This window comes from Artemia sp. Qi Xiang Cuo, chromosome 17 (assembly GCF_049724085.1).
Source record: "Artemia sp. Qi Xiang Cuo chromosome 17, ASM4972408v1, whole genome shotgun sequence".
NCBI lineage: Eukaryota > Metazoa > Arthropoda > Branchiopoda > Anostraca > Artemiidae > Artemia > Artemia sp. Qi Xiang Cuo.
The window spans coordinates 32074849-32094192 of NC_142810.1; the positions used below are offsets into that span (position 1 = coordinate 32074849).

The 19344-nt window shown below is 35.5% G+C and overlaps 1 protein-coding gene and 1 non-coding gene across 3 annotated transcripts in view; both read right to left on the bottom strand.

The window, feature by feature from the left end:
• The window catches only part of dtn (transmembrane protein 132C dtn), a 258507-nt gene that overhangs the window by 57589 nt on the left and 181574 nt on the right, over positions 1 to 19344 (bottom strand). For both annotated transcript variants that reach the window (XM_089103044.1, XM_089103045.1), the window contains exon 9: positions 1647 to 1743. In XM_089103044.1, the coding sequence (XP_088959170.1) occupies positions 1647 to 1743 (97 nt within the window). The remainder of the gene's footprint in view (positions 1 to 1646; positions 1744 to 19344) is intronic.
• Positions 13714 to 13786, bottom strand: TRNAV-AAC (transfer RNA valine (anticodon AAC)). Its single transcript has one exon. It is a non-coding gene; the product is annotated as a tRNA-Val (tRNA).

The window sequence follows — 19344 nt, forward strand, 5'->3', positions numbered from 1 at the left end:
ACTCTATTTGAAATATTAAGTATTTTGAACAGTGCGGATTTTATTTGTCAAAATTTGGGTAACAAAAGAAAAAATGAAATCACCAAAATCCCTGGGAAGACAGGAAAGAAATAAGGAGAGCGAGCTTACAAACAATGATGTTAATTTCTGGGAATTTCAGGATTCCTTTTATTTTTAAATATTATGAGTATGAAAGAGAAAATATTCAAAGCATATTTTGCTTTCAGTAAAGTGCAAATGACACAATAGCCCCTAGAAGGTTTAAGAAGCAGTAGCCACACTCCTTTTTTGGCAATTTACGTTCATTTTAGGCATTGACGTGGTTATTCATTTTAATTTCGGTTTATTTTAATTTATTTATTAGTCTATAGGAGTATCCGTTACTTTTAAGCTTGATGTTATAATTTGTTATGATTTATGTTGTTTGGGGCTCGTTTATTCATTGACATCAATTCATTTCATTTTTGCGTTTGAATTACTGTAGGAATTTATTATTTCTTCTCCTCTTGGGTTGTAATATTGCTCTTTACGTTACTTTGAAAACCTTTTTTTAAGGTTTACTTAAAAACGAAAGATGGACGTTTTACACTTATCTTACTCGACTCTATTCTCTTCTACGTTTAGTCAGTTTGTCATAACGTTCTACACGTCAAGGTACGTTCTACAGTAAAAGATTCAATGGTCTGGAAAAACAAATATACAAGATGATACAACAGATCCAAGAGGATACAGATACAGACATGGGCGTACGGAAGGGGGACAGAGGGGGGCAGCTGCCTCCCTCCCCTAGAACTTAAAATTTACACTAGATATGGCCGAAAAAACAGATGGTTTAAAAAGCAGTTGATAAAAGGTAGATGGTTGAAAAAGCTGGAAATAAACAGCTGGAATGACGGAATAAAAGTGAAAAAAAGCAATTATCCATAATTTCGTAGAAAGATTAATCTCTAATCCAAGAAGATTGATTAATGCTGAAGCCTATTGATGATTTATGATTTTGATGATTACTTATCAATAAAGATTTCATAGGTATGAACGAACTTGCTGGCAATGTATGGTTTTTGAACGGTCAATTTAACTTCAGCCCCCTCTCTTCATCACAGAATCGGCTCCCCCCCCCCCCCTAGAGAAGAAGCTATGTACGCCCATGGATACAGACATATATCTGCAAAATTATCGAAAGGGCTGATAGATACGGTACATTCACAAACTATATATCTCCTTCGAAAATTGCAATTCTGGGTAATCCTAAAAGGCACAGCAGGACAAAACATAATGAGTAAAATAAAGTGCATATTGCAAGTAGATTGCTTCAGGTAAAATTCTTTGAAGGGAAAAATCAAAGATGCTCTAACACGAAAGCTGCGAAGTCATTTTTATTAATTGTATAATTTGTCAAACGTAGCTCTCTATCTTTGGAAATGAAAATATCTCAAAGGAGAACAAATTTTTATTTTCGATTAAATATTAATAGAAGGCGGTTCTTTCCTTTTTGGAATTCTTATCCTAATATGTAAATCCCTGACCTGATTCTTTGTTATATCTCATGATTCTAGCTTGACTAGTTTACCTGTACTGGTACTCGAATACTAATGGTGGATAAAAAAAAAACGTATACTATCTAAAAACAGAAATAAAATAGTTACATCATAGTCAGTTTGCTGATAACGTAGCCGACAACCTGATCTTTCAACTTTATGCACCTTCGACGCCATCAATTGCCTTTTATCCCGATCAAACGAACTGAAAATAAAAGGAGCTTGGTTATAGTTTATTTTAAGGTTCATTTGGAAGCTAGTTTCTACATTTAGACCATTTTAGGCGAACAAAGGTACACACGCTCCAACACCAACCAAATCTATACAAAGCCTCTCTCGTTACACCCTTCCAGGAAGCTCCCTTTTCCCTTACGACATCCTCCCGCCCCAATCAAGAACGACCAGCTTTCAGTTTAGCCCTAGACGGTTGGCTGAAAAGGCCAATCTTCTGCAATCTGTCATCCTTCATCCGCAGAACACGCCCTGGCCATCTCAACCTTTCTCTCATTATAGCCCTAGAAAGCGGGATTGAACCAGATTTTCCCTAAAGCCAAATGTTTAAATACGGTCAGTTAGTCGGGTACTCAAAACAATCCGTATGCAAATTTCACTGGGAAGTATCTAGAAATGCTTCCTTCATTTTTCGGAGGACCGGCGCTTTAAGATCATACTTGACCACTGTCATCACTATAGTTTAAAATATTCTATTTTTGGCTCGCGGATTTCCAGTCTTATTGGTCCAAATTCTTTTCAGCTGTGAAAAAAAACACATTGGGCCTTGACTATTCTACTTTTAACATCTTCACTGCACCCACGGTCTTTACCATTAATCAAACAGTTCGTGGTAACGAACTGTAAGTAAGGAGCGACCCGGCTCAATGGTAACCGAAATTCTAGAATACGGTATTTTGATACCAGTAGATACATCAAAAGAATCAGATTTTAATGCTGATTTCAAATATATAAGTTTCATCAAGTTTAGTCCTACCCATCAAAAGTTACGCGAGAAAAGAAAATGAGAAAATTTGGCTGATTTTCGATAAAAGGGGGAAAGCCCCCTAAAAGATAAAGAACCTTAATGAAAATCACACCATCATATTCAGCGTATCAGAGAACCCTATTGTAGAAGTTTCAAGCTCCTATCTACAAAAATGTGGAATTTTGCATTTTTTGCCAGAAGAGAGAGATCACGGATGCGTGTTTATTTTTTTTTTTTTTTTTTTTTCCCGGGGTGAACGTATTGACCCAGTGGTCCTAGAACAACGTGGGAGGGCTCATTGGAACGGAAATTAAAAGTTCTAGTGCCCTTTTTAAGTGACAAAAAAAATGGAGGGCAACTAGGCCCCCTTCCACGCTCATTTTTTTCCCAAAGTCACCCGATCAAAATTTTGAGATAGCCATTTTGTTCAGCATGTTCGAAAATATTATAAGTATGTCTTTTAGGATGACTTAATCCTCCAAAGTACCCGGAGGGAGGGCTGAAAGTTATGAGCTTTACCCAATGTTAATATATAGTATTGTTTATTGGGAAGTATACAATCGTTTTCAGGGGGGATTTTTTCTGGTAGTAGGGGGGGGAGGGTTAGGGGGTATGTGGGAGGAGCTTTCCATGAAGGAAGTTTTCATGGGGGAAAGGACATTGCTATGAAAGGGACGCCGGATTTCCAAGTATTATTTAAAAAAAGATCAGAAATTAAATATAAAAAAACAAGTTTTCCAACTGAAAATAAGGAGTAACATCAAAACTTAAAACGAAGAGAAAATATTACGTGTATGATTGGGTTCACCCTCTAGTCAATACCTCGCTATTTAAGCCAAAGATTTTTTAGTACTTTCTTAAGAGCTATTTATTCTAATTAACGGCCTTTGTGATTAAGCGGTCATTTTTAAAGAATTGGAACACAATTCGAACTTTAGCTTAAAGAGCAAGGTACTGACCAGGGGGCGAACCCTCTAATATACGTATTAAAAAAATATGGATATAGAAGTTCGTTACGTACGTTAATTCGTAACTAACGCATATTTATTACTAATAAAAATGTTCGTAAATAAAATTAAACAGGTTTCGAGAAAGCCATTTAACCAAATAAAAGTAAATTAATATGCAAATTTTATTTTAATTATTCATGTACGGTGAGCCAAGATCAAAACCTGCATTAATTCTAAAACGTTCAGAAATTAAATAAAAAAAAAAAAAAATTTTTAACTGAAAGTAAGGAACGACGTTAAAACTTAAAACGAACAGAAATTATTCCGTATATGAATGGGGCTGTCCCCTCCTCAACGCCACGCTCTTTACGCTAAAGTTTTTTGTTTTTTAAAAAAAAATTGAGTTGTGAGAAAGTCAAACTTTAGCGTAAAGAGCGAGGCGTTGAGGAGGGGACAGCCCCTATCATATACGGAATAATTTCTGTTCGTTTTAAGTTTTAACGTCGTTCCTTACTTTCAGTTAAAAAAAATTGTTTTTTTCTTATTTAATACTACCAAGATAAGATAAGCTGTGCACTTGATCGACCTTTTCGTTACTCAAAATCACCTTTTCATTTTTACCTATTCCTAATTGTAGCAGATTAGTTTTCTTAACATTAATTTTCAAACCTATTCTAGCTCCCTGAACTCGCAAAACCTCTACAAGTTCATTCATTTTGCTCACACTTTCATCTAAGATGCTTAAATCATCACCATAATCTAAGTACAGGAAAGTTTTACTTCCCCATTTGGTTAACGTATTGTTCTTCTCTTAAAACTTTGTCTATAGCATCTCTAAGTCTAAAATGTATAATATTAAGATACTAAGTAAGTTGCTACCTACAGAGGCCACGCTAATGCCTCTATAATTATCACACTCATTTTTATCACTTTTCTTATACAGGGGTTTAATTAGGATTTTCGTAAAATCGCTATGTACATCCCCTTTTTCAAAAATCATATTTATAAACTTCAGTAACATATTTCGAAACCTCAGAGCCACCATATCTAAGAAACTCATTTACCATACTATCAGCTCCAAGGGCCTTATTATTTTTTAATCCTTTTGGTACTATCACTAATTCTTCCGTACAAAATCTACCTTCAAATCCAAGGCGTAACAAACATTTTCATTTTCCTCTATATCTTTTCCTGTAACTCTATCCCGGTTTAGCATTCAAAAAGGGCTCATTCGATTGGAAATTAAAAGACGAAAGCTATTTAATAGTCGAAAGCTATTGGAGGGCAACTAACCCCCCTCTCATGCCTACTATTTAAGGTATTAAAGGTTTTTATGGAAGGGATGGTTGTTTAACTTCAGAAGAGGCTCAGTCTTTCTTCCTGAAAAAGACTATATCAATATAAAACGAACAGAAATTAACCAAAAAAACTTCATGCACAAAAGAAGTTTTTCAAAAAAAGTAAAGAACTCTATTAAACCAAAAATGAACATAAATAGAATCAAATAATCTACCAAGCATACAACTACCACAAATTAGTATAAATAAATAAATGAAACCCAAAACAAACAGAAATTAAAATAAGTCAAACTCAAAAAGAGCAGAAATTAATCTGAGTAGGGTTCTAAACCCTATGCTTTCTAAAAGCCAGAATATAGATTTGTACTTTACTGAAAAAAATTTTTTTAAATGTTTTCATTTTTATAACTTTAAGAAATCAAACATTAATTAAGATTTTAAGGAATCAATATCAGCATATGTATATTAAATTGACAATGCACATTTTTTTCAGTAAATTCATTTGAATTTTTTTCAGTAATTCACACAAACAGTTGTTTGTTATAGATAAGGGAGCCTTAAAAAGGAAGCTTATTTTTGTAACGTTAAAAATCCCAGACGTTTCTTTCTATAACTTGGTCAAAAAGTTCTCTGGAAAGTTCAGTAATTAAATTTGTAGGTATTAGTAATTTTATGATTAATCAGAAGTACATAATTCCAGCTTCTAGATTCCAGGAAACTATTTCTTTTTCTTTGTTTTTCTTTTAGACAGGTGCTAAATAAACAAACATCGAGTTTTTAAAGCTGTCATTTTAAATAATACAGAATATAATTTGTACTTTACTGAAAAACAATTTTTTAAATGTTTTCACTTTTATAACTTTAAGAAATCAAACATTAATTAAGATTTTAAGGAATCAATATCAGCATATGTATATTAAATTGACAATGCACATTTTTTTCAGTAAATTCATTTGGATCTTTTTCAGTAAAGTAAAAATTATACTCTGGATTTTATAAAGCACAAGGTTTAGAACCCTATTCATGTTAATTTCTGCTCGTTTTGAGATTGACTTATTTTAATTTCTGTTTGTTTTGGGTTTCATTTATTTATTGATACTAATTTGTGGTAGATGTATGCTTGGTAGATTATTTGATTCTATTTTTGTTCATTTTTGGTTTAATGGAGTTCTTTTATTTTTTTTTTTTTTTTTTAAAAAACTTATTCTGTGCAAAAAGTTTTTTTGATTAATTGTGTAAAAAAGCCAGAAGCTAAATTAATCAATCTAGAAACGTAAAAAATTATGCAAAATAGCAATGGGTCTATGGGAATGTAAATTAGGATAAAATAATTTATATAAAATCAACAGAAAAGAGCAATCTGACGTCATGATAATGAACGCGTGAGGGTCGAAAGTACGAGCTACTAACTGCAGCAAGGGGCGGAAGATGGCGTCAGGCTAAATTTGGGAGGATTTTCGACCCTTACAAGTTGAAAGTTTGAGCTAAAGACCGTATCAAACGGAGCTAGGTAACGCCAAGCTATATCCGCGATGGGCAAAGGCACAAAAGTATTTTTTGTAATGCCAAATTGGGACTCGGACCTCGCGTAATTGTTATCATGACGTTACATCTCGGGTTTTTGCTTATCCTTTTCAGATTGTTATAGCTTTTTGAAATGTCGTACAAACAATCGGAACAAGACAGAGATACGGGTACGATTAGCTACCGAAATCTTAAATGTTAGCAGTGAAAAAAAAAAAAAAAATCTAGAAAACCCTCCTTTGAATGAAGTCACAATTTTAACCCTTTCGCAACCTGTGCTGGCGTGAGCTCAATTTTGAGTGAGTGACTTCAAATTCATGTCTTTGGACAGTAATGACACCAAGAGCAAATAATGTCAATAGCAAGCAACTTTTTTCAGTTACGTAAGAACATGCCGCAAATTCTATCACTAGCCAAGATAGAGAAGTTACTTCAATAACTTTTATTGGGGTGTTGATTTTCCATACTTTATCTAACCATTTCATTTAATTTTTCATTCTAGAAAAATGATCCTTTTATAGCAATAGTAAAACCGACCTCCTGTTCCAAAAAAAGAAAACATCACGAATTTACTGATTTGATTGACTCATCAACCATTTGATGATTTGACTGACGTCCAAAGACGACTTTTTAAAAATATAAATTCGCTAAAAACAAACAACAATGAGTTGAAACGATGCAAATATATGCAAATAACTGCAAACTCAAATTTCAAGGTCGTCGCGTGTTCTTCTTGCGTACTTGACTTACTTATTAACTGTCTATAATGACAAATAAGAATGTTTAGTAAGCTTGTTATTACCCTCCTTTGTAATAAAACCCATGGCTAACAGCCCTGCCTAGTCCTGGTTTTGTGATCTTCTCGCCATCTGAAACCCCATCAATTGGGGGGAAAATTTCAGCCACAGTAGCCTCGAAAGTGAATGAACTTTCCCAAAAACTGGATGGCTTCCTAGAGAGCGCGACGCGTTCGGGCTCGGTCTGGCCGGCGAGAAGTAATGCCAGTTCAACGCCTATCCCAGCCCAAGCTCCGTCGTATTCAGTTATGTTAAAGAAGTATCCAGCCAATCTGCCCTCATCTAGTGCCCGTCAGGACTTTATCGACCAGCTGTGCCTTGAGGCCTCATGTGCGACCACTGAACTTAAAAATCGGCATCTGAATGAAAACTAGTAGTAAAGATAAAACGTACAGCGAATGAAATAGCCGAAAATGCTAGAAAAAAGTACTTCTGGTATTTCAATAAGCATAAAATCCCCACTATTTATCGGTGTCCTGAAAGGCGTTCCGATTGACTACGATGAGGACCGAGCCTAATCTCTTGTCCCAAACTGCTTAAAAGTGCCTCAGTCTGGAAAATCTCGGGTATTTACGGTCTATTTTGAATCGAAACAAGGTTCAAATCAGTTCTGAAGAGTGTTCGTGAAAGTTGGATACAAGAAGCGTTTTGTACAGGAATTTAATTTCCTCGCAAAGCGCTATTTCCCGTGTCACAAAATCGGAAACCTGGCCTCTCATTGCTCGAACTAGGTGCTCTGCTCTCGATGTAAATCGTGCGATCGCACTTTGAATAGTGCACCCCACGTTCGGACGAAATGTTCTGCCTAGAATGTAAAGCTTCCAGTAGCACAAACTTTAAAAAAAAAAAAAAAAAAAAAAAAAAAAAATTAACCGACAAAGCCCACCGTATGAAATGAACTCACCTACTCTCCCACAAGCTGCATCTCCTTTGTTATGCAATATAAATGGTGGACTTCCAGTTAAACTTCCTGTAATAAAAGACTTGCTGTCCATTATGATATTCTTCCCTTGCATGAACATTTTCTCACAAGTCATAGTTCAGGCCTTCTAAAAGTTAATTCTATTTTTGCGACTTATTCGGTGCCAGCTAAACGATCCGCTTCCAGAGGTCGCTCGTCGGATCGTAACGCGACCTTTGCTAAGAATTCGTTTTGTTTTAGTAGTTTTGATGCTAGTGAGTTTTTTTCTTGCTGTTAGAAGAGTGCATTATTGTCAACATTTATCTCCCGACAGATTACCGCGGTGACCGGTCGGAATTTCTGTTTACCTTTGCGTGTGAGAAACTAGGGTCTTGTCCCTCTATGATTCACCGGTTAGATAAGTGCTGTATTATTATCGAGGATTTTAACTGTAATTCAATTGAGACATCTTAATTGCGTGTTTCTAATTTGTCTGGTATTTTTGATGATCGGCTAAGGATTCTTGCAAAAGACCTTGAACACACTTGCATACATCAAACAAGCCATGTATCAAACCTTGACCACGTAGTCTCTTCAACAAATCTTCAAATGCCATCTGTCCACGTCGTTACTGACCTCTAGCTGTCAGACCTCCTTCTAATATGTGGGTCTCTTTCTTGTCCTTCCTTTCAGTCTGCTCCTTCTTCACAACCCCGTCAGCTCCAGACCCAGTTTTACAAGGACTAAAAAATTCCAAAGTGATTTATTTGCAACTGATATGGATTCTGTCACACAAAAGATTCATGCTCCGTTCCAGCTACTTGTGAGAAACCCAGAAGTTGATATAAATGAAAAACGCGTGTTGCTTGAGATCTAACTTGCACAGATCTGTCACACCCTGCGATATACAGATAAGTCACAGTACCTCTCAAACGTATCCACCGGGGTGTCACAAAGCACTGGCCAAGTAATCCAAGCCTTGTTGAAGCTTGGCGAAAATAACATTTCGGTACCAGCCACGGCTATAGTGTGAGCACCCTCGTTCTGGTTGAGTTTCAGATATTCGCCTGTCTACCAAAAGGAAGCTTGCAAACGAACTATCCATACACATGAGCTTGATAGTTGAAGAGACTGCTTTGTCCGTTGTCGCGAACGCATTTATTGATGCTGATGCATCAGAAGAAAGTCTCGTGCTTGCTGGTCACGATGTGCGCAAAGTGTTTGATTCTTTCATTCACGCCGCTATGTTACTGCATGCAGCAAAACGTTGGGTGGGCCCCTCATACATCAGAGCCCTCCGAGATATGTATTCTAGTCTTGAAGTTCACCTAGTGCTCCATTTGTCATCTAAAGCGGACGGCCCTCCAATATACCATTCTGCTTCTAACCACACAACCACTCCTGATATTTTAGTGGACATCGAGAAAGGTACCCGATGCACAGTTCGGTGCTCCCTCGTTTTTCATTCTCTCCAGTCTCAATTTGTCTCTCATCTGTTATGCAGATGACATTTTGAACTTAAGTCACATTATCCAGCGTATTAGCGATGTTGTCACATCGCTACAATATGAGTATTCAAAACCTGGTTTTGAATTCAATGCTGAAAAGCCAAAAGTTGTATTCTTCAACTGGAAGCACGCACCGGCAGCAGATATTCCTTTCGGGAACAGCAGGATCAAGCCAATTGATCACATTGCTCACCTCGGTCTCTCCATTGGTTCCTCAATAAAGCCCACATGACAACTCCTTATAGCTTATATCGAACGCCATGTAGGGCTGTCGTATGCTACTTTTGTGACAAATAAGCTACGTTTCAACCGCCGTTTTCTTTCAAAACTTTTTAACTCAATTGCTCTACCACATTATTTATACATAGCACCGTTTTGGAAAATATTTACTAAAAAAGATAATTAAGAACTACGTTCAGTATTCTTTCGTTTGGCAAAATAGCTTCTACGTATCCTCCCCCCCCCCCCCATGGACTCGCAACTCTTATCTTATTAGAAAATTCAGCTTAGCTGACCCTACTATAGCTGTAGGAAAGCAAGTCTCTGCATACAATACGCGTCTTTCGTAACTGAATCACCCTTGGCCTTCGGTACTATCACAGTAATTTATTGAAGTATTTGATGTGTTCTGTATTTTTTTTTTTTTTTTTAGTTGTTGTTCTTTTTTTCATGCTCGATCTTTTTTTTTTGTAAGACGGATTTTCAATTAAATAATCATTATTATTATTATAATTAAAAATGCACCATTTAGGCTTTGGGTGTAGCATATTACCGTACAAACTTAAACACTTCATAAATACATTACATTTACATTCGTAAAATTTTTCTAATTGATCATTTAAAATCTTTGAACAATTCATCAGCATCAGTCGTACATTCAAGAAATCGGCTGGCTGCCCATGACATCCAATTTCATGAAGTCTTTCCGCTTCTAGCATCTTTTTAGAGGATAGACGGAATTCCAAACCCATTTCAGGACGAAAAAGAAGATACCGAAGCTATTTTCAGTAGAAAATCACCGAGGTTTTACATATCATTTGAATAGAAAAGAAGAAACACTACTCCATGGGAGCATCAATGTAGCAGGATCAATGGTGCCAAAGTGACACTTCTTGTAATAACTCTTTTTACAAAAATGTTTTAGATTTTTATATAAATATCTTGAAATACGTACTAAAAGGTTTATACGAGTCTAAACAAATATTCATTCGTGCAAGTTCGTATATATACATATGTACATAATTGTTGCGGCTTCCGCCGCAACCTAGCAAAGAACAAACTCTAGGTGAAAGTACTCGAGAATATAAATGTCGGTTAAAAACAGGAAAAAAACTGTGAAGTTAGTAATAATCGCCACTTGAAGCTGATTCATGAACGGTAACTATTGGTTTGACTAATCTTAATGGTAAGTTTATAGCAAAAAACATTATGGGAATTTTGAAAATTAGCCTGAAACCCGAGGCCGTATCCAGAGAGGGGTGAATACCCCAAACAAGAAATTTCCGACTCGTGAAAAAGCAACAAAACTGCATATTATGTGTAAACTAACAATTCAACTATTTCAAAGAGGAAAAATAGATGACACTAAACTCAGAGAATAATAAAGGATTGTAATAACAAAAATTCGCACACCAACGACAAAATTTTTCTTGCCAAAGCCTTAATCCATAGCAGCTAAGTTGAATATCATTCCCAGAAGGCATTGGGTGAATTGACTGCACCAGCCAGGACAAGATCTTTTGATCTTCTGGTATGGGCTGCCAAGCTCAGATATAAACCTACTTGTTGCCGAATCAAATCATCATTCTCACGCTGCTCTGCGTCATCCGCTGTTCCTAATATATATTTTGATCAAGCAGCTTCTTTTTCTCTGATGTGTGATGTGAGGAGATTCAGGGTTCATGCTCTTTACAAAAAACCCACAAGACACATTCACGAGACTGGCTTGGGTTGTTGATCCACAGACATCACTTGAGATTACAGCCTCCTCTTCAGCCTCTTCACTGGCCCTTTCCATTTCGTACAAAAGAATTCCTGCAACATTGGCATGGTCGTCACAAGTTGAAGTGGAGGGATCTGTAGTATTGATTGGACAAAATATGTTCACTGACGATGTTATATAGTATCCTGTATCAGTCTCCAACACTAGCATCTTGAATACTTTAAAGAAAACCCCCTTTTTTGCAAGTAAACTTTAATTAGTTTTAGCTACCGCTGCATGCATAACATCAAGAAGGTGCAGAGGTGCAGTCCAGAAGAAGCAGGATAAAAAACAAAAATTTCTTTTGTCTGTGCCCTGGTTCTATTGGGCAGCACAGCACCACTGCACCTTCAACTATTATCCTCAACCAGAATCACATTGTTAATGCGTTTCATTTGTCTTAGAAAACTTTAATTTCAGTTGCCCTAGCTGCAAAAATGTGCCTAAGTTTCTGCATTGAAAATATCCGTATAATGGATGCATTCTCATGACATGTGACTGCTTTAATTCTAAGACGCAACTTATGATCTTGATTCTTATTTTGGATGCAAATTAATCGCGATGTACCTAGTTATTCTTTCCTCTTGTTCCTCGTCTTATGACAAGCCTGTCATATGAGACACTGGATATACAAGGTGGAAAGAATACTGCGCCGAAGAAAAGACACGCACTTTCGTTTGACAAGTCTTGCATTGAAAATTCTACAAAATTGATTGACCAATATTTGAATCCTGTGAATGATATTTTGTTACATAGCTATTTTTAAACATTAGTGAGCATTCAGTGTGTCAAAAACTGATGATTGCAGAGAAGAACACAGAAACAAGTGAAAGATAATCAAAAGTCAATAGTAAACGAGTAAATTCAAAACATTTTGAGATTGATACAAAATTTACGCATCGATCATAAAAAGTGGAATTTGCCTTCTATTTGTCTCTTGGTTCAACAAATACTCTCAAAATTTAATTCGATGCAGCTTATTTCCGGTGGTCTGCCAAAGCTGACCGTGATAGCAGCGCACAGGGGCGTCGAATCGTTTACGGCGGTTGGTTACTGAAACAGTTCTGGCGGTTTGCCGCCGGTTTTTAGAGTGGCTTTGGGGAGTAGTCAAAAACCATAAAAATACAAATTAATCCACCAAAGTCAGCTCAAACAAGACAAAAAAAAACACTACAGTCCATAAGAGAAACTCAATATAACAATACAGAAAACTCGGCACCGAAAAACAAAGCATACACATATGAAAACACCATGCATTCAACCAAGTTTCACACCACGCATATCTTATCATAGTCAAAAACCATAAAATACGAATTACATCACCAAAGCCAGCCCAAGCTAGGCACAAATCATAAAGAAAAGCCTATTTATTAAAGACACTTAATGTGAAAAATTTAATCTTCTATAATTCAAGGTTGAGTAAGTAATATATCAGCAGAGACTAGGAAGTCCCAATATACTAGAAGTTTATCCACCTTAATTTATTCTACCATGAGAAATTTAGGCTCCACGGAGTACCTAACCCCTTAAAATACTCTAGAAAGCAAATCTGATTACAGATTCTTGTTCTACGTTGTTTTTACTCTAGAATAAGAACTTTCTGTTCATATGTATTTAGAAAATTACTTACTCAATCATTAGCCTACCTCTCGACCTCAACCTCAAATTTTACCAGTTTCAGGAGGGGGTTGATCGGTAAACTCTTATTCAATACTTAAAAAGGGCAGTAGAACTGTCATTTTCCAATCGAATAATCCCCCTCCGAACTTTTTACCACCACCCCTTCCATACGAAGTGCCTCTGGGAAAAAATTAATAATAATAAATAATATTACAATGAAGCCTAGTGGCTTTCTACTATACCTCTGATCAGCGATTTTTTTTTTTTTTTTTTTTTTTTTTTTTTTTTTTTTTTGTCGGAGTAGTGAAACAGACGTTTGTATTGTAAATTGTTCCGGGTTAAATCGTAGATTGACTTGACTAAATTGCATTGACAAGGAAACTTGAAATTTAAAAAAAGAAAAGATTTTGACTTGCAATAAAAAGGATTGCCCAATACAAACTGGAAATTTGAAGAAAAATACATTTAAAATGGAAATATACTGCCAAAGGCAGAAATATAAAATTAAAAGAAAGGTAAGTATTTATAACCAAAAGACTTTTCTACAAAACGAAAGAAAAAATTAAGAAAAGGCGAATTCGGAATCGCTTACACTTATGCATCTTATTGTAAAAAATTGTTTCCGCCCGGTTTCGAACCGGGGACCTTCTGCGTGTTAGGCAGACGTGATAACCACTACACTACGGAAACGATACCCTTAACATTAATAAAATAACTTATGATAATTTTTAGCATTAAAATTGCAGCTGCTGTTCGAAAATTAATGATGACTGCAGTGACAAATAATTAACTAAAAAAAAAAAAAAAAAAAAAAAAAAAAAAAAAAAAAAAAAAAAAAATAGAAGGAAAGCAACTGGTCAATATCTACCAAATCATATTATTGAGTTAGGACTAAAGTGAATACACCATTCGATGCCTTTTTTATGCTGATTACGAATATAATAAGCATTTCTATCGGAAATGAATTTCAGCCCCCCCCCCTATATATGCCAATTCAGGGTTAGGTTAGGTTAGGTATAGCCATTTATATTTATTGGTGAAGAAAAACTCTGAACTTTGCCCATTGCATTGTACAGTATTGGTTTTTGGGAAGCATACAGACGTTTTCAAGGGACATTTTTTTGGTGGGTGGTTACGTGGGAGGATCTTTCCATGGAGAAGTTTTTCATGGAGGAAGGGAATTTTCCATAGAGGGTGAGCCGGATTTCCCAGCATTATTAAAAAAAAACGATCATAAAATTAAATAGAAAAAAAAAGTTTTTTCAGCCGAAAGTAAGGAGCAACATTAAAACTTAAAACAAATAGAAATTGTTACGTGTATGAGGGGCGTTTCGCCCTCCTCAATACCTCACTCTTTACGCTAAAGTTTATTCTTAGAACTTTTAAAAGAGCATATTATTCTAACTAAACGGTCTTTAGTACTCCAGTAGGTTTTACTGGTCTGTTATTTACTATTTGGTGCAACAATGTTTGCCATGTTGCCTACATCAGTGATGTTGCAATTGCATTCAAGCTCATTCTCCCTTATCTCTCAATGAGATCAAATACCAGAACCTGGAATTTTCCATAGAGGGGGAGTACCGAATAACTGGAACAAAAATCAAACTTAGGTTATTATAAGGTTATTATTAATGAAAAAAAAAATCAGTATGAAAATTTCATTTTAATTATTCGTATACAGTGAGCAATCTTCAAAACCAGCATCAATTCACAAACATTCAAAAATTAAATTAAAAAAATCTTCTCATTAGACAGTTTCATGGGACAATTTTCTGTTTTATAGACAGTTCCACGTTTTTAAGTTTTTGGGTACCATACCCCGTGGTTTTCTCTTTACTAGACTGCAGCCCTACATGTCAATTGAGGGAGGGGGTTCTTTAGATTTTTTCCCTGGATTTGAATAATATTTTTCGAAGAAGTATCACAAAAAATACTTTTTTTGTATTTTCATTATATCAATTAAAAACGACAACAAATTTGTTCTCCTTAGGTTTTGAAATTGCCTTTACCCCCCCCCCCCCTATATTTTTGAGAATTTCCGCCACTGACTGCAGATGTAGCTACAACCCTTATTTTTCACGGGAATTAAATTAGACATTTTAGTGATTTTCAACAGGTTCTATTTCGTTTACAAGCTTTTGAAGGGAAAATCTATTATAAATATTATTTTCTCACTTTATTTTTTTATTATATTAAATATGTCACTCTATTACTAAAGAAATACTTTTTGATATAGTTCGGAAGCTATTCATCGGGAACGTCAACGTATCCTATAATCAATCATGCAAGTGAGCTCAGCTAAATACAGCGGCTGGATGGACTCCAACTTAGATGATATTTTGCAAATCAAACAATTCTGGCCATGTTTTCTAACATAAAAGGCTCGTTTATCTACTCCTGAACATCCACAAATAGTGCCAAGATTATTTTCGAATGTCAGATAGCTTCTAAATATTTTTATTAGACCTTCATTTACCTTTTATTTTCAAACAGCGGGTACTTCTGTTGGTACTTATTAGTGACGAGCAATAGGCCCGTTCTTTTGCACTAAGATCTTACATCTAATATCTCACATCTTTCTGCAAAGATTTCTATTCTCTTAACTCTTTATTTTTCTCAAAATTTACAGCTCATGGATCTTAGCAAAAAGTGTAAAAGACGATGTCTGTCTACAATTCAGAAAAGTGATGAGAAAAGTTTCATCATATATTCATAATTATTCTTAGACCGCTACTCAGAAAAGAATATTGAAAGACGTTTGTAAAAGAATGCCGTAGGATGTAAGATCTTAGTGCTAAGATTTCACTTTTAAGCGTTCTTTTTCAAAAGATGTAAGATCTTAGCACATAGATGAGTAAAAGAACGGCCCTAATATTTGATACCAATCACGGTTCACAGGCACTATTTGGGGGTAAAATAAGTGACTCCTCAACTGGTGCCATGCCTCCCTGAGGCTGAGAATGAAATAAAGGCCCGCTTGAAATAGCACATAATGAGCGTATCTTCAAGTTAAGAAAGCTAGAAATTATTTAGATTACAGAAATATATGTCTTTATGTTGAAAAAAATTGAAACTTTATATACATCATTTTTCATTTATCTAATTTTGACGTGATTTTTTACATTTACTATTTTGAGTGTGTTATTTTATGTTGGTACGATTGGAATCTCCTTATATATTCATCATCCCTCCGTTTTTGTTTTGATAAGGGAAATAAAATAATATTATTGTATGGACTCCCCCCCCCCCACAAAAAGAGAAAAATTTGTTTTTGATCAAATTCAACAAGGTGATCTTACAATCTTGGCTCGCTTCAGAAAATACACGGGCTTCCTTTCCCCTTTGAAAAATGGTAATGGCGTCTCTGGCGGCAATATGCCTTTTGTCGGTACAAAACAGAAAATGAAAAATTAGATACCAAAAGCAGAATCACTTTCGCATGTTTTGTTCTTGAAAGAAACATTTATGCATGCTAAATATACTGTTTCGAGTATCCAAAATCAACAGATGTCACGTGCAAAAAGTAAATATGGATGCCTGCAATATAAGTTTATCTATTCTTCTGCATCGATCGGCTCCATCTGCGACATCATTACATATTTATTTTTATTTACCCTTGCTAAAAATACAACATTTTCCACCAGGATTTTTATTACTATCATTCATCTTCAAACAAACTAGTCACTTCAAAACCGACCCTCAAAACTCGTTCAGTGCACACACAGCCTTTTCTTTCGCTATGGTCGGCTGCCAGTAATGCAAATAAGTTCGGCTAGATTTTTGCGAACAATCAAGACTCTTCGTACATTACTGGCCCGTACTACCGGTTTAACACTGGCGGCAATAGTGTAACGTTTGATCAAGGAATGGCCAACTTTTAGAAAATCACATTCACCAGGTGACGGGTGGCAAAAAAAGTATGTCAAGCGTGGCAGAATGGTACCAAGCGCTGTGGAGACAGTGCGACGCGTGGCAGAACTGTACTGCACATGTGGTACTCCGAGATGTACACCGGGTGGTAGAAATTAGGAGACCCGTCGATTTTGACTTAAATATGGGACCCTACCCACCTGGGAAATTTGATTACTCTTTCCACTTACTCCGCAAGACAAGAAAGTCACGATTTTTCGGCATTAAATAACAAGACAAATTGAGAAAAGCAAAATTCTTTCTTTTGAAACTTCTGTTTTACAATCAGCGTGCACTGTTATTTAAACAGGAAAACAATTGCGCTCTCTAACTGGTCTGTTAAAACAGTTCAAATCAGAGAGTGAAGCGTCGTAAAGCCTAAACAAAACAAAAAATAAATGAAATCAGATACAAAAACGCCTCATGTACCCTAAAAAACATCTCGCTAAGCCAAGAAATAGCCTTACGAATATTCGACATTAATTATTCATACGAGGCACGATAAGTAAGAATTTTTTTTCCATGCACTGAATAATGGATAAAACAAAAACGCAATACCGGTAACAAGAAATCTCTTAAACCGCACACTTCCCGCACATACGACTTGACTTGTGTTTTTCTTCTTTTTTGTTCTTTTTATTAAATCTGCTTCATGAAACTATACCAGTCCATTTAAGCGATGTAAGTGTTCGTTTCAATTCAGTATTGTCATCCCAGGAAGTGGATAATTATTTTTAGTAATACTTTTTTTTCGTCATAATTTTTTTTCCTGCAGTATTTTTATCGATTTTTGCATATGAAGAATGATCACCATATAACCCATCATTTCGCTAAACAATATTCTTGAATTTATAGTCTTTAAACGTGGCTGTTCAGTTCATAGACCAAAAAAATTATATCTGAAAAATCTCCATTGTAAACATTTCAAGACTTTAAATCTTGTTGACGGTTTCGAAAAAAAACAAAAAAAACAAGAAACTAAATAGATGAATTCCCTCTATGTAACTGATTTTTCGGCGAAGTATATCTGATATTTTCCTCAAACAAGTTACATATCTGTCCATAATAACGTTGCGACAAAAAAATCCGTCAGAACCTCGAACCGTCATAAAATCGAAGATCTTTAAACTTTAGTTTTTGGTGTTTAGGGAGGGGGGACAGGTACCTATGTTAGGTTACGTATTTAATATATGCTATGCTTTTCCCCCCCCCCCCGGATGTGCAAATATGTAGCCGAATTTTGCTTCTAAACTATTATGTACTTATTACTATTATATAAACTTATAAAAAAAATTAGATGTTATGACGGCTCGAGGTTCTGACGGTTAGATGTTATGACGTTTCGTGCTTGTGACGGTTCCCCGAAATGGTACCACCTCCTAATTTAATCACCAAAAAAATATATTGAAAAAAAGAAAAGATAACTTGTTTCCGAATTTCTTTCAAATCACGTCGAAAGTTGCCTTTCTCGTACCAGATAGATTTATCGTCAAGATTCAAAATTCGGACCAGAACTCAATGACGAGACACTAAGTAGCTACCTATTTCAAATGAGATATTTTCTTTTGGCATTTATCACTCCAATTTCTCCAGTTTGGCGCTAAATAACATGATACACTGTCACATCTGTTCTTTTATGTCGTTTCCCAGGAATCTTTAAGCAGTAATTAATTAGAAAAGAAAATAATCTATTCCGAAATTTCCATTCAAAAGAAAATAAACATCATATAATAAAAACCACGGACCTGGATAAAAATTTCTATATTTCCTATGCTACGATCACGGACAAATTTATGTTTTAACGATAAGACTAAATTAAAAGCAAATAAAAAAGAGCGAGCCACGGTCCATGAGTAACCAATGTTTTAAAACACGTAATGAAAGATCTGTCTGGGAAGAAAAGCTTGCTCATTGTAGCTGATTTAGGAGTTGTCACAGTTATTTCGATTAATCTTAATAACAAGAGGTAATTGCGAAAATAAATCTACAGGAATTTCCAAAAAAAACGGAAATCCTCAAAATGACATAAGATCGAAATAAAGAGTACACCGTAAAGAGTACAAATCTCTCTTTTTTGCATGGACAGTAATCGCATCGACCCAGTCATTGTCGAATTTTGGGAGAGGTATCCTTTGAAAGGAAATTGCCATATCTTGTGCCCTTTTTAAGCAACAATAGAGATCGTGCCACACAAAACAGGTATTTTGCCATTTTATGCCACCAAATATCACACCCAAGAGAATGAAAATTCTAAGATGGCAATTCAATTTGCCATGATTTACAGCCCTAAACAGGACGTTCTTTATCCTAACGGAAGGTTCTTTGAGCCGAGCCCCTTA